The 15836-nt window shown below is 36.7% G+C and overlaps 1 protein-coding gene across 3 annotated transcripts; it reads right to left on the reverse strand.

Moving 5' to 3' along the window:
* Positions 1 to 585: 585 nt before the first annotated feature.
* Positions 586 to 15428, reverse strand: dazl (deleted in azoospermia-like). Of its 3 annotated transcripts, none has more exons than XM_017482234.3 (10): positions 15382 to 15428; positions 14285 to 14389; positions 13396 to 13487; positions 6771 to 6822; positions 6540 to 6624; positions 5504 to 5631; positions 5094 to 5174; positions 4715 to 4765; positions 3345 to 3417; positions 586 to 1976 (listed from the first exon to the last, which is right to left on the reverse strand). In XM_017482234.3, exons 1-9 carry the CDS (start codon positions 15403 to 15405, stop codon positions 3373 to 3375), a joined length of 663 nt encoding a protein of 220 aa, XP_017337723.1. In that variant the 5' UTR covers positions 15406 to 15428; the 3' UTR covers positions 586 to 1976; positions 3345 to 3372. The 3 variants fall into 3 exon arrangements, with proteins under 3 accessions (XP_017337723.1, XP_017337724.1, XP_017337725.1); XM_017482235.3 differs by lacking the exon at positions 15382 to 15428 and adding an exon at positions 15100 to 15258; XM_017482236.3 differs by lacking the exon at positions 15382 to 15428 and adding an exon at positions 14576 to 14658.
* Between the last annotated feature and the right edge of the window lie 408 nt (positions 15429 to 15836).

The raw sequence follows: 15836 nt of genomic DNA on the forward strand, positions 1-15836 counted from the left end.
GTCACGCAGATTAATCTACTACTCAGAGCTGGCTGAAGAGCTGTTATCCTGCAAAACTGAGCAAACAGACACAGCTTGGTTAGAAACAAAAGTTAATCACGTTACTGCATGAAGATAATATGAAGTTAATATGAGATGGTCACCAGCTTTGGAGAAGGTTTGCCTGTAGGTCTGACTGTAGTTACAAGCAAACAGCCTGACACACCTGATATGAGGCAAGAAAAACAATAAAGGGAATGCCATTACAGAGTTTTATGCTTATGTTCACCACATGACCATGTTAAAAGGTCTCACCATTGTGTTTATCAGAAATCATGATTACTGTGGAATTGCTTGAATCTACAAGTCACATGAATTCAAATTAACCTGTTCAGGCTAAGTTTGTATTGCCTCATATCAGATTGTCAGTACCACATATTAAAGGGGGGGGGATTAGAAAATTATGTTTTCGCACTCAAGAAAGATCTTTGTAATCAGATCTGTCCCTACAGTGTGGATGTACAGTTAGTATTCTGTCCAAAATAACCTGTGCAAATGTTCCTTTAGGTTTTCTCTCCATTAATAGTTACAATAAAGAAGCACAGATGCACATATGGTAAAACTTTTATTTAACTTCAACTTTATTTCTTTATCAACAAGACTCCAAACCTTTTATGTTAAACTAGTATACATACAAAACTGAATAGTGATCGACCAATGCCATCAATCAAAGCAGAAACTACGGTTCTTATAAGGCCATGGGAGGTTTAAAGAGAAAAGCATCCATCAGATGCCAAAGGCTCCATAAAAGGTGTTCACAAACAATAGTGTTCAATGCCTATGGCTTACCAGCAACTATTTAGGTTGGCATGCAATCTGTTACAACCATAAGAAAATGACAAGTGCGAACCTCACCATTCAAGACAGTTCACCCTATTTTTTTTTTTTTTTTTTAAATAAAAACAACTCTTGTGAAGAAAACCACCATTAACAAAGTGAAGGAAACATACAAGCGCAGTGAACCTTTAAATAATAATAAAAAAATAAAATAAACACAAATATCAAACATCAGTTTCAACCAGTGAACGTGTAAGGGATTGTTATTCCATCATTAGTTAGTGAATTAAAATTGGCCAAACCCATAGTGTGACTAAGCCTTTTTACAGAGACAAGGTTAAAAGATTTTTTTTTTCTTTTTTCAATCAACCATTCTTATTTAATGCAGTGATTTTATTTCTGGCCACTCTTCACAACGGATCTGAAATTAAGAGTCAAGCCAATGTAATAACTTGTGTCTCAATCAAATAGGCAAAGCCACAAAGAAAAAAACCCCTCAAATCTGCTGAGAAATACTCAAAATGCCAACAAACACTGGAATCCCAAGTTGTTCAAAATAAATAAATAAATAAATAAATATAATTAAAAAAAAAAAAATAGATAAAACCAGGACAGTGCTTACAACGCGTGAGACGAGATGTGAAGTTAATCAATAGAGCTTTGCCAGCATGAATGAGATTAAGCAACAAATATAATTATAAAACTTGCTGAACTGAACTTGCGGAACAATTTACAAAAGCCTCAAGAACAGTCGCTTCCCCTTGAGAGTAATAAGCATTTGGAGAGCGACAGAGGTGCAAACATTAAAATGCACAACATAAATGAAACAAGTACTTCTGTGACTTTAAAAGTGACTTTTTTTTTTTTTTTTTTTTTTATAAAAGGTTTGGAATGACAAAAACAGAGAAAGGACAATACAAATAATCTGACAAAAAATTCTCTCTCTCTCTCACACACACACACGTGTACACAGTATGCAGCCTTCTATTAGAAGTTTGACCACATGGCCATGATTTGGCATCACACTGACATGTCACCCAGAGTGGGACCTTTGTTCCCAAAATCACAGTCACACCAGAGGTAGAATGCTGAAGATGCTTTCCCACAATTAGATGTCATTTCCAGAAAGACATCAGCCTTGGTTTCCATGGGTGCTGGTCCTAAAGAAGCCATGTAAACATGATGTTCAAAAAGGGAAAAGGGGAAAATACACTGTCTACTGAGCAACTAGTTTTTTTTATTATTATTATTTAATCCTTTTTTTTTTTTTTCTTTTTTTTTTTTAAATCAACTGAAATTTAAAATCATGTTTCAAGCCTCAGCTTAAATCAGAGTCAAGTCTCAAGTCATGTACTTTAGGTAACACTGAACTGTTAGATGTAGGCATTTTATTGCATGTAATTAAGCACTGCTATCTTATTAAGAGGGAAAGCATTGTACAGGGTGCACAGGGTACAGTCTATCCCTATTAAATGTTAAAAACAATATGCACTACATCATATGTACCAAAATAACACATTTGCATTGTACTGAAAGCATCTAAACAATCACATCGTAATTTAATTTCCCAAATATGAAAGAAGACAATCAGTATTAGAGCTGCAACAACTAATCAACAACAATAATCGATTATGAAAATCGTTGACAACAAATCTCATTATTGATTTGTCAGTCTGCTGTCCAGTTTGGGTGAATCTGTGCCCATGATAGCCTCAGATTCCTGTTCTTGGATCACACGACTGGAACCTGATATGGTTTCTGCTGTCGTATCCCACCCACCTCAAGGTTTGAGGTGTTATGCATTCCGAGATGCTTTTCTGCTCATCATGGTTGTATAGACTGATGTGAGTTGCTATAGATTTCCTGTCAGCTCAGACCAGTCTGGTCATTCTACCCTGATCTCTCTCATCAACAAGGTGTTTCAGCCGGCAGACCCTCAACTTACACGAGGTTTTTTGCTTTTCACACCATTCTGTGTGAACTCTAGAGACTGTGTGTGAAACTTCCAGGAGATCAACAGTTACTGAAATACTCAAACCAGCCCATGTGGCACTAACAACCATTCCACAGTCAAAGAGATCACACCTTTTTCCCTTTCTGAGGTTTGTTGTGAACATTAACTGAAATTCCTGACCTGTATCTGACCATGACTTTATGCATTGTGCTGCTGCTACAAGACTGGCTGTTTGGATAACTGCATAAATCAGCAAGTGTACAGCTGTTTCTATTTAAATGAATGGAGAGTGTAAGTGCTATTCTTCCTGCTTCCAAGCAACAGAAGTATTCAGTTTTGTCCACAATGGGCTGGTTTGGCTGGAAGCTTTCATTCCAACCAAGCAGGAGCCACATCTGATTCCACTTGTTTAATCAGCTGGCTTTAGTCTTCAATTGACTAATAGGTATGGCTCCTACTGGGCAGGAATGAAAGCCTCCAGCCACACCGGCCCATTGTGGACAACACCAAAGACCCCTATCTTACAGTATGAAATACTGGAAAAAGCCATTAATGAAAAGAAGTGAGTTCTTACCAGGAAGACAGTCCACATTTAAAACGGACTACAGAAGTGTCAGCAACGTCTGGACTCCACAATCCACAAAGTTCTAAAACACAAAAGGCATGCAAATTACTGTACTGCTGTATAATCCTTCTAAACCTGTAAGCCTCCTCTTAAGCTCAAAGAAAAGCCTGCACTACCCATTAATGGTTTAAAAAAAAAATACAACACTCAACTCGAGATTGTTAGGGTTTCACAGTAGCCAATAACTGCCACAGTCCTTCTGGAACCGTTTGTACATTTGAGTCCCCGTACTCCCTAAAAGCCCGTATGTCTGTACATGGGTTATTAACGCCATTTAATTCCTGGCAGTCAATCTCACTTTCAAAGCCATGCGCAAGTTGACAACGTTTAGCTTCCTTGTAAGTGGTTAATTATTGTTCTGTGTTCCAGTCAGGCGGATTGCATGAGGCGGCGAGAGGGGAGCACCTTCGGGGAAAAAGAGAAGAACGCTCATGCGTGTATGTGCGCATGAGCAAGATTAAAAGTAGCACTGCTGAAAAGTGAGTAAGAGGAAAAGTGTCAGCAAATAAAGCCACTTCATGTGCTCAAACCAAGCATGCCTCCCTTCATCCGCATTTCACCACATCAAGGAACGTTGCACTGGTGCCAAAACCTGGGAAACTGAGGAGCAACGCCGACATGGAATCCTCGCCGTTGGTAGCCATTGCTGAATCCCTCGCTGGTCTTCACTGAACACAGCATCACGCCCTCCAAGAACTGCGAAAACAACAGGCGCAATTGGAGGACTGACAGGTGTTTCAGGAACTGATCCGAGCCACGGGTACTCCAACCGCCGCATGCTGCCCCGGCAAAGATGGGTCCACAGCACAATCCAGAGGCCTTTACAAAACTGTTCAAGCAATTATTTTTTTCAGATCCTCAGAGAGTTCTTTGCCATGAGGTGCCATGTTGAACTTCCAGTGACCAGTATGAGGGAGTGTGAGAGCGATGACACCAAATTTAACACACCTGCTCCCCATTCACACCTGAGACCTTGTAACACTAACAAGTCACATGACACGGGGAGGGAAAATGGCTAATTGGGCCCAATTTGGACATTTTCACTAATTGGTGTACTCACTTTTGTTGCCATCGGTTTAGACATTAATGGCTGTGTGTTGAGTTATTTTGAGGGGACAGCAAATTTACACAGTTATACAAGCTGTACACTCACTACTTCACATTGTAGCAAAGTGTCATTTCTTCAGTGTTGTCACATGAAAAGATATAATCAAATATTTACAAAAATGTGAGGGGTGTACTCACTTTTGTAAGATACTGTATTTTTTATGTCCATTAACTGTTTCTTTTGTGTTGAAATAAGAACAAAGGAAACTCACCTGATTCATAATCCTTGTCCTTTGGTCACCACACCACTGTGGCAGGGAATACTGGCACAAAAAATGCAGAAAAGTTAACTTCTAAACTATAATTCTGCAGTAAAAATTTTCTTTTCTCTGTGTGTTATGGATGTTGTGTGTTATGGATTAGGGCTGTGCTAGTACAGAGATCTCAATATAGTGTAAATATACTCAAGATACCTGTGACACCAATTTGCCCATTTTATGTCCATTAACTGACATTCAGAAACACAAACACTAATAGTCAAATATGAATACTCTGGAGAGTAAGATAGACATAGGCTTGTCCAGCACTAAAACCGGGAATGTCTGAAGAAATGTCAGCTACAGAATGGTTGTGTACATGCTGTGCTGATACCTGGTAGGGATAGGCTGTCTGTGCATAATTCATAGGCATTTGAGGGATCATTACTCCTGGAAAACTTGGGTAAGAATATGGCTAAAGAGAGAGAAAAAGACATCACAGGTAAAGTTTTCCTCTATTTTCTCTCTCTCTAGCAAATGCTATACAGCTAAGCAGCACTGATCTTATTTATATTATATAGCCTTTTTATTTTTCTGATTTAAAACTTCTATTCAATAGCCACCAGGAAATTAATTTAGTTTTCCTAAAACACTGCACTTTGCTTATGTATTATAATAATAATAATAATAATAATAATAATAAACAACAACATTATATTATGTATTGTACATCATTGCACTGTATTGTGCACAGTTGAGGCTCATGTTTAAAGCAGTATGAAGAATACAAGTGTCAAAATTTACCTGTAGGTACTGTGCACCTCCACTGAGCACAGAGGGCGTAACCAGGTTGGGAGGGCAGCAGGTACAATACACACAGGGGGAGGGGTTTACCCATTGTGATGGGCCAGTCAAAGGTGACTGGACAGAACCTGTATTATGAGAACATTTACTTAATTTACTTAACTTAGACAAAGTGTCCCCAGGACTACAGTATAAGCATTTCACTCAATTAAAAGTCACGTTTAACGAACAGACGCACATAAGAAACTGAATATCAAAACTGACGAGCAAAAACGAGCCTTATTTATTAAGCCAGATACTAATGGATTTCTGGGTATATTGCTCGTATGAGTGTTTACACAAAAAATATGGTATTCAAGAAAATCCTGTAAATTCTGAAAAACTTTTTAGACATGAGAATGGCCATTTCCAACTTGCACCAATAGCATTGAGGGCAATGCAGGAAACAGTTAGCCAAAGTTTTTTTTTGTTTTGTTTTTTTTTTTTAAAGGGGGGGGGCGCACATGTTAATTAAAGAAGTTTAAACTGAGTGGCACAACGGAAAAAGATTCACCCTATTGTTGGGAGATTTCGGGTGCTCTCAGATATTCCCTCTCGCCTTTCGATTACAGTGACACTAGCAATTCATAGTTATCTGTGAGCTCATGTATGTGGAAGAGGGTGGACTTTACTCTGACACAGCATGAGCAGCAGAGCTGGCTGGTGGGTGGGAAATGTTTAGGTAGATTTATTTTTTAACCAGAAGAAGCATCTGCAGCAGAAGTAAAAAGTTCCTTCTAAACACTTGTACAAACTATTTTAAACATAATCAGACCCCACCCCCTTGAGCTTGAGGCTTTTTTGCTAATAACATGCATGGCCCATCAAATGCAAGTTAATTAACCAAGTAATTTTCAGGATCTGTCACAAAAATAATCCAATTGACATATCATACCAACCTCATCTGTCAAAATGGGCTTGAGAATTAAATGGAATTATTATTAATTTTTTATCTATTTGTAGAACACTAACCTAAACGCATCAAAAATGGACAAACCTTGAAAACCTGACTCACGAGAACTCCGCTCCTTCATGATGGCAGGGCCCAGTTTGAGTTTCTTTCCTTTAAAATTGATTTGTTGCTGGGAATAAGAGACATGCAGTCACACATCAGTGTTGCAAGACTAAGTCAACACCTAACAACTCAAATAAGCCACTGATAACAAGCAAATACATTATACACTCCTATGGATATAATTATTATAATATTTAACAGTGACGACCTTACTTCAACGATAGTCTGGATGTCGACATCCTCGCTGAAGTAAACAAAACCGTAACTAGAGAAGGAGAAAAAAAACAAAACAAAAACCAGCATCAGCTATACTGTATGGAAATTATGAGTTTACCCACAAGAAAATATTCTAGAAATACAAGGAAAGGTTATATATTTATAAATAAATTTTTAAAAACAAGATTTGGTTATATTATGAAAATCAACTTTTTACTATTTTTGCAGTTTACACAGGAGGTGTGAAATTCTCTGTTCATTTTTCTCAGAAATCAGTGAAAAAACTGATTTAGCTTGTGGACCAGAAACACCTTAGGAAAGACCTGACTTTAACCAGTACACACAGAAGACATCTGTGTGCACTAACATGCAAAATGCATCACTTCTGTGAAGTTGGTCCCCCATACAAAAAGAAAGTCAATAAAACATTCATTTGTGCTCTGTTTGTACTGGATAATTACCATTTGTGTCAGTTTGGTTTTTGGATAGTGTGAACGAAATACGTCTCATCCCCTTTACATGAAGATTTCACAGTCCTTGACTATGATCCAAGTCACTTTCACACACTGCTATAAAAATGATTAGATCATTAAATGAATACTTAAACATTGTGTAAGGCATCCTGTACTTATTTTGTCTTCGTTTGCAAACGTGAATATCCAGAGCACATAAAGCAAGGGCTCCCAAATGTGGGTCGCTTGATTTAAAATGGGGTTACTAAGGTAAACTCATTCTTCTCTTTTATTCATTTGTTTTACAAATTAATATTAGAAATATCACTCAAACAATTAAAAAAAAAAAACTTTTTTGTATTTTGAAATATTCAATCACAAGCCACATTTAAGAAGCGTATAGGTGCTATCCCCCCCCCATCCTGACACACTAGGAATTCAGTGATAGAAATTTCCCTGTCCATCTACTGCTAAAATTATATTATATATATAAAAAATATAATATAAATAAATAAATATATAAATATATATAAATATATATATATAAATAAATATAAATATATTATATATATATATATATATATAAATAAATATAAATATATTATATATATATATATATATATATATATATATATATATATATATATATATATATATATATATATATAGTGTTGTGTCTAATATTGCATACTTATGTATGCAAGCTTATTATCTCAGTTATGTTCGAGGGGCTTGACTTTAACGGAACAATTAATTTGGTTCCATTTGCTTTCTGATAAATAGAAAGACACTAAGAATCAATTACTTGTACCAATTCATATGCTATTTTTCATTACTTCCGTTAGTTGTTAACTGACTAAAAAATATTAGAAGAAGTTGAATGAGATAAATACATTGAGGGATCATGTTAAAAGAGCGGAAATCTATCACTCCTGATGAAAAAGAAAAGGTAGGCTACATAAAAGAGAAATAAAAACATTAACCTTATTATTATTATTATTGTTGTTTATTGTGCATGTATTATCACAAATTTCAAAAAGCAACAGGATTCCAGGCTACACAACCAATGTGTATGTGGCTGACACTTGGATTCGTGGATCTCCAAATGTCTCAATGACGTTTGAAAAAGTCCTCTGAAGAAAGTCGATTTACTATTCTGTTGTACATTTTATTTGGACAGGATTACCACTAAATACAAACTAAATAATGGGAAATTTGAATAAAAACCAGCAGAGTTTAAGAAATGCCAGAGTAGAATCTAGAAAGGAAAATGAGAGAATAAGTACGGTGGATATAGAAGTCAACGCACCCCTGTTAAAATGGCAGGTTTTTGTGATGGAAAAAAAAAATTAAACCAAGATAAATCATGTCAGAACTTTTTCCATCCTCAATGTGACATTACAATGTATCAAAAAAGGGGGGGGGGAATAAAAGTTACAATAACCTGGTTGCATAAGTGTGTACACCCTTTGGGATGTGGCTGTGTACAGAATGAACCTATCACATTCAATCTCGTGTTCAAAAGTAAATTTCATACAGATGTCATCAATTAAATTACTCTGATTTACCTCAAACAAAAGGAATCAATCATTAGAGGGGTATAAGGCCATCAAGTGGAGAAACTGGAGCACCACAGTGACATTAAAGTGACATTTGGCAAAATGCATTATAGTCTGATGAGACCAATACCAAAAGGTATGTTGCAAAAAAAACCAAAGCACGTCACCAAAAGTACCCATGGTGAAGCGTGGTGGTAGTAGCATCATGCTTTAGGGCTGCTTTTCTTCAGCCAGAACTGGGGCTTTTATCAAGGTGGAGGAAATCATGAATAGCTACAAATACCAGTTGATTTTAATGTTTGACAACATTCAGGTGTCTGCTAGTAACCTGAAGATGAAAAGGAAGTTCAGCTTTCAGCATGACACTGACCCAAACATCCATATCAACAAAGGAATGACTTAACCAAAAGATCAAAAGTTTTTGAATGGAAGAGCCAGAGCACAGTCCTGAATCCAGCTAAAACTCTGGGGTGACCTGAAGCTGGCTGTGCACCGGAGATGCCCTCACAATTTGATGAATCTAGAATGTTTTTGCAGGAAAGAGTGGGAAAATACTGCCAAGTCAAGATGTGGCATGCTGATAAAGTATTAGTGAAAGTATTAGTGTAGGGGTGTGCACACTTATGCAACCAGGTTATTGTAGCTTTCATTTTTCCCTAAAATGTTATTGTTTTTCACTTAATTTGTATGTTATAATTTCACATTGAAGGTGGAAATAGTTTTAAAATGATTTATCTTAGTTTCCTTGTTTTACATCACAAAAACCTGCCATTCACAGAGGACTCCTTAGCTGATCAGAAGATACAGCAGCTCTCCAGTAGCTGGAAATATTTTGGATGCTTGTTTACCTGAAAGACACAAAAAGAGGTAAATAACACAACATGACCACAATAAAAAATAGCAAGTACCAATGTCTAAGTGAGGCCTGAATAAATGCTAAAACTATTCATTACTTTCTATTTTTGAGCTCAATACCAACTGTTTGGTTCTTATCTTATGGCTATGGATGAACTAAAGGTCTGAAGAAAATCTAGCTAGGAATCTAAACATTCACTGCTTAGCTACCCTAATTTTGTTGGAATGACTATTCTCCCAGTTTGCCAGCAAGTAATAAAAGGTATCCATCCATCAGTGAATTTCAAATGAGCTTTGAGTGATTTTTTAATTAAAAGACTAGAGATATCAAAGGACATTTATGAGTAGCTTCTCGAGGATTTGCAAATGCACTGCACACATCTGACTGACTGCCAACTTAATGCAGTTGTTAAAGTGTTAATCTCAACCTATGCTCCAAAATACAAAAGCAATGACCGTTCAAAAACTGTACTACGCATGTTGTATTAACAAGTAACGATATAAACATGTTTATTTCCTATTGATATTTGAACTGTATTACTGCGTCTCTGTGATTATTGGATCATGTACTGGCAGATTAACTGCTTTACTGTTAGTAACGGGTAAAATGGCATGACACACTGTGGGCTTTTTGTTTCTTTTGACAACTATAGTGTGGTAGATCCTGGATCAAATTTTGACTTAAAAAGGCTGAAGGCCACTGGTGTACAGCGAGTCCAGCAGAGATGCTTAAAAAAAGACTTGGCAAGGTCCAGTGTTGAGGTTGATGGTGGTGGAGGTGAAGCTGCCTGGTGAGGAGCAGAAGCCCATTTACCTGAGCTTACTGAATAACCTGAAGAGGACTACGGTATTGAAGGCTGAACGGTAAACAGTTCCCCCTTCCCATATCGAGATGGGAGAGGGTGGTGTGTAGGACATGGGAGATGGTGTCATCTTTGGACCTATCCAGGGGTGCAAAGCATGTAGAGACTTACATTGTCAAAGGTGCTTTTACAGACTGATGAAATAAGGGTTGGTAGGTTATATAAGATAAGGAAATTGGTAGGTTATTGTGTTTAGACTGATGGCCAGAAAAAAAAATCTATTTAATCCATTTTAAATAAAATCTGTAAAACTGTTTAGGGGTCTGAATTCTTTGTTTTAGAGCTGCAACAAATCGATTATTAAAGTCAACAAATCTGATTATTGATCAGTTGGTCTGTGCATGGCATGGGGTACATTTAATCAGTGTTACTTCTGTTCCAAAAATACTCAGAGATTAAATACTAAAGTTGTGTCCCAAATGACACACTAGACACTTAAACAATGGACTTTGTACTCCACCATCTAGTCTATGAAGTATAACACTGAGTGTATAATATAGTAGCATATAACGTATATTAGCGATGCAACGATGAACAGAATTCAAATTCAATTCAGATTACCAGATTATCTAACAGGGAATTTCTGGCATTCCTGCTTCATCTAGTCTATCTTTAGTCTTTATATTTAGTCAATATCTTCATAATCACGGTCTGCAAAAACATCTGATTAATGTGGTTAATGCGATTGAAAATATGGATAACTCTGGGAAGTATTGCAAATCTATTTTATTCTAGTAACATCAATGAGCTCCGACAACCTAAGAGGGATAAATTAGAAATTACAAATATTATCTTACCTGCTAGGATTCCACAACTCCGCTGCCCATGATCAACAACAGACCCGAAATATGCTGCACCACAAAATATATAAGTCATTTAAATTTCATAACTGTAAATACATTTCTGAAGAACAGTAAGATGGCTGTATGATTATTTAACCTTACCTTAAGATTTTTTTGATGAACGGTTGGTGGTAAACTGGCCTTCACACTTATTCCCCAACCATGCAGCTGTCAAATTCTCACCACAGTCTAATGTGCACTGCACATGGGCAACATGGTGGCACTGCAAGTATCTCCGCTGCTTATATCCTCATGACCGATTGACACAACACACAGATTCTACCAATAAACTACGCGAGCCACATGACAGATCACACTTTGTACACGCAGATGGGTTTATGCACACATTAAGCAGACGCTTTCGGCTCACCGCCATGTCTCAAAACAGTTCGCAATATTATGGCCAGAGAGTTTTCTTCTCTAGCCCCACCATTAATGCAAACGAAAGCTCAGATGTCGAAAAGAGGTCACCATGGAAGTATTTAAGCAGCTGCTAAAGACAGATGGAGGAAGGAACAAATTAAGGCTTTGTTTACATCTATGAAAAGCAAGAAAAAGAAAGAAAGAAATGGCCGACTTGTTGCGAATGACATCACCATGCGGGTACGGCTGCGCATTATTATTAACAAAATAAATAAATAAATATACACCTCCACACACACAAACAAAAACAATCAGGTCTAAAGAAAAATTATAATATGAAAATATGATTTTTGGATCTAAATATAGCAATATTCTTAACGTGCACAAAATTGACAGTTTAGGACCGTTACATGACGTGTTACTGACTTCTGAGGCTTAAAAAAAATCTATTCAATTTAAAAATTAAAGTAATAAAAAAAAAAAAAAGGTAGTTAAGTGGATTCTGGCACAAAATATTTTATTTAATTTGGGAGTTTAATCAAAATGTATGTGAAGATATAACAGACAGGATGCAAAATAAATAAATACATTTTTTTAGAAAGTGTTTTAGATAAAATGCTTTACTTTTTTTTTTTTCTTTTTCCCCCTTAAAAGAACTATTCTTAAGTGGACACTGTGCATGAAAGTGTTAAGTTACATGCAAAGAATAGTACAAAAATGTATAAAGCATTATTGTTACTCTGTATTTTTGAATAGGCTACAAATGTTGACAATTAAAATATCAATCTACTCTAGACATACTAACGAGCTGATTCTTTTACAGGATGCAATTATTACTGTATTTTGCATATACATGCGGTACACTGAGCTATAATCATTCTCCGTCTTTCTAAAGAACAATAAAATGTACTGATGTCATGCAACATTACGGAACCTGTAACATTCTGTTGTATTTGGACAATAAAAACAAAGTAATACAGCAGTGAGACTTTCTATTTCTCATGATTTTCAGATCATGGTCTGGAACATCATGTCAAGACTAATTCACACCCTGCTAAAGCAGCTTAACTGGAAGTGGAATCAATGAGAAGAAAGCCTTTGGGTGATTACTATAAAATCTGTTATAATATGTAGCTAGATAAACATTACACTCAGCACCACCATCGTATTGGTGAATTGGGCATATTAGCAATACCTCAAATCAACCGCAGAGGGAAAACGCACCAGGGTTTGATTCAAAACGGACTAAAAAGCAAATGTATAAAAGCTCCCCAAGTTTACTCTAATAACAGAACTTCTTATAAAAACCCTTAAGGTTAAAAAAAGAAAACCCTTTTGTTTATTTTGTGTACATTATCAAGAGACAACTCGTTGTTCCCCGAGTCATATTAAAGATTCGTTCAAAATGAACGCCACATCACTTGTACACAGGTGCATTGTCATGCTGGAACAGGTTTGGGGCCTCTTAGTTCCAGTGAAGGGATATTGTAACGCTCCAGCGTACAGAGACATCCTATACGATTGTGTGCTTCAAATTTTGGGGAAGAACTACATTCGAGTGTCCACATACTTTTGACCATATATGTATTTGTGTTGCGCTTTTGATTAAATTTACAAGATTTATCAACTAATAAATACTAATAAACAACAACTGAAAAATGCATTTTATATAGACTATAAAGTCTCACCCTTTGCAGATCCCCCCACGGTAGGTGATGATTTTAACCTCTTTCACTGCACCGTACCGAGAAAAGAACTCTCGAATCTCATTTTCTTCAACCTACACAGAGGGGAGGGGAAAAAAATGTATTCATACAAAATATTTATGAAGTGTAATCAATATGTATAACCAACATTCAGATGTATTACTTAGACATGATCTATATGTATAATCAATACTTAGAAGCATAATCTAAATCCATAGACACGGCTTAATCAAGTTATATTCCAAGTGTGTACAGAGATAGATGAATTCTGTATCTTACTATACAATAATTTTTTTCTGAATCAGCCTGTACCTTCCTGTAAATAGTCTTGAGGCCTGATACCAATTAACGAGTTAGTATAAGGCCTTACGAAGGGAGGTAGATATTAGCTAGGACAGCACACAGAAACAGACATTGAGGCAATTGAGCTCATTGAGGCATAAGAAGGGAGTGTTGGTCAAGGTCAGGGAGAAACAAACAAAACAACAAAGACCGAGTGAAACCTTGTCCTCATAAACATATTTCAAGAAAAACAACTAACTACTCATGCTCCACAATTTTTAGATAACATATTGACCGGACTAATTAATTGTGGCGAAGACGTTTTTAGGGAAGAAAGGCAAAACCCAGCCTAAGATGAGTATGCTGTGGAGAAATGTATAAAAAGGGCTGTGTGATTGCATAATTTAGACTTTCCGCAGACTGTCTCACTTTATTGTTTCAATAAAGTTGAATTACTTTTTGATATCTCGGTCTCTGAAATTTTTTGACTGGGGCTGTCAAGATTGTTTGTCACGACATATTTAGCCCAGCATTCACTCGTCTATCGTGTGTATTTCATTTCAGAAGAAAACAGTCCACGGTGTCCCACCTTCATGTCTATGCCTCCCACGAAAAGTGTGTTGGGCGTCATTTTGCCCTGCGGTAAGATGAAGCCGTTCGACATCATCGTCCCATGGCGCTGTTTTTGGAGATCCTGAGAGTCAAGACAGTTCAGTTAGTCCCGAGGCCTAAAGCTAACTTCATTAAGTTATACAATTGTAAAAACACATAACAAGTAAGCTTTGTGTGAACAACCATGAACCTGAGCGTCATTTGTTTTAAAAGCGCTAGAGTCACAATTTGGTAGACATTATAATAAAAACTAAATAAAAAGAGATACCCAAATCACTCCGATAGATAAACGTCAAGCTAAGCTAACTTTCTGTTGAGCCAGAGAGCTATGGTTAGTTAGCTCGCGCAGGCTTGCTAACAACCTGTGCGAACAAATTTATGTCAACGCCAGCTTTGTTTTCTATCTCAAATTAACCACCATTAGAAAGTCAATATTAAAGTTTATGCACTTACGATGTTTTTTTTTTTTTTTTAGCTAGCTAAGGTAATTAATATACGGGCTCAGTAAGGCTCGAGAAACCTGACACCTAGACGAGCCATGTCTCAACTAAGCATCTTTATCAAGACCAGTAAGAATAATACAAGGTCTGATACGCCACTAAAAAAAAAAAAAAGATTATAAACACTGAACGTTTGTAAACGTTGATAATTCGCTGAGGTGTAGCCTCGTGTAAGGCACTGAGGTCTGTCATGCGGTTCCTCTCGCAGAAACCAAAAAACACACCGCGAAATGATTTTACCGATGTACGTGGATGATATAGCTGCATTACACGTCGAGTTCATTTTACTCACCATGTCTAAAACCGTTAAAATAATAGAATAAATTAATGTCTGCCCAATTTTCCCTCCAGTTTCTCTCAAGCGTCGTGACAAAATGGAGGAGAAACACCCCGCCTACACCTGAGCACTAATTGGAGAAATGGACGCAACTCACAGCCCTTCAGTTCCCCAACTGATCTCAGTACTATAACCATTCAATCAGGGAGGTTTTCTCTAATATACAAAAGGTCCAACTGGATTTCTTTTTTTAATCTATTAAAAAAAAATGTTTTTAGATTAACTACATCATAGTACCTTCAACAGATTTACCAAATACATATGATGTCATCTGTATGGGTGTATGGCTTCAATTATCCCTCAGATACAGGCGTACATAGTATGCAATGATGCCTAGAAATAAGAGTGAATATTAAATGTTTTACTTAATGGAAATGCAGTCCTGTCGCACAGATCTATAAATGCCCCGAATTGATCTTCATTTGACACCACAGCAGTTTTAATTTCTAGGCAAATACATTTACAGGGAGGTATAGCTGAGCAACCATGTCAGCATGAAGACATGCTTCAGATTCAGTCCAAGCCACCTTTAGAGAACTGGAGGATCAGGAAATTGTGATGAAGCACAAGTGAAATTACATAGAATAAAAAACATTGCTATCTTTGTGATGTCTGGCTCTTTACAACAAATTGGAGTCAAATTAAAGAGCTCTTTTTAGGAAAACACACAGAGAGAATGACAATCATATTCG

The sequence above is a fragment of the Ictalurus punctatus genome, chromosome 12 (genome assembly GCF_001660625.3).
Source record: "Ictalurus punctatus breed USDA103 chromosome 12, Coco_2.0, whole genome shotgun sequence".
NCBI classification, from domain to species: Eukaryota; Metazoa; Chordata; class Actinopteri; order Siluriformes; family Ictaluridae; genus Ictalurus; species Ictalurus punctatus.

Excerpts from the sequence above, each read along its gene's own strand:
- dazl (XM_017482234.3), bottom strand. The coding sequence starts at position 15,405 with ATGTATTTGGTAAATCTGTTGAAG. Across the intron at positions 6,823-13,395 it reads CGTGGGGGGATCTGCAAAGG|TTACGGTTTTGTTTACTTCA; the intron begins GTGAGACTTTAT and ends CTCCTTCTCTAG. Across the intron at positions 6,625-6,770 it reads ACATCCAGACTATCGTTGAA|CAACAAATCAATTTTAAAGG; the intron begins GTAAGGTCGTCA and ends TCTTATTCCCAG.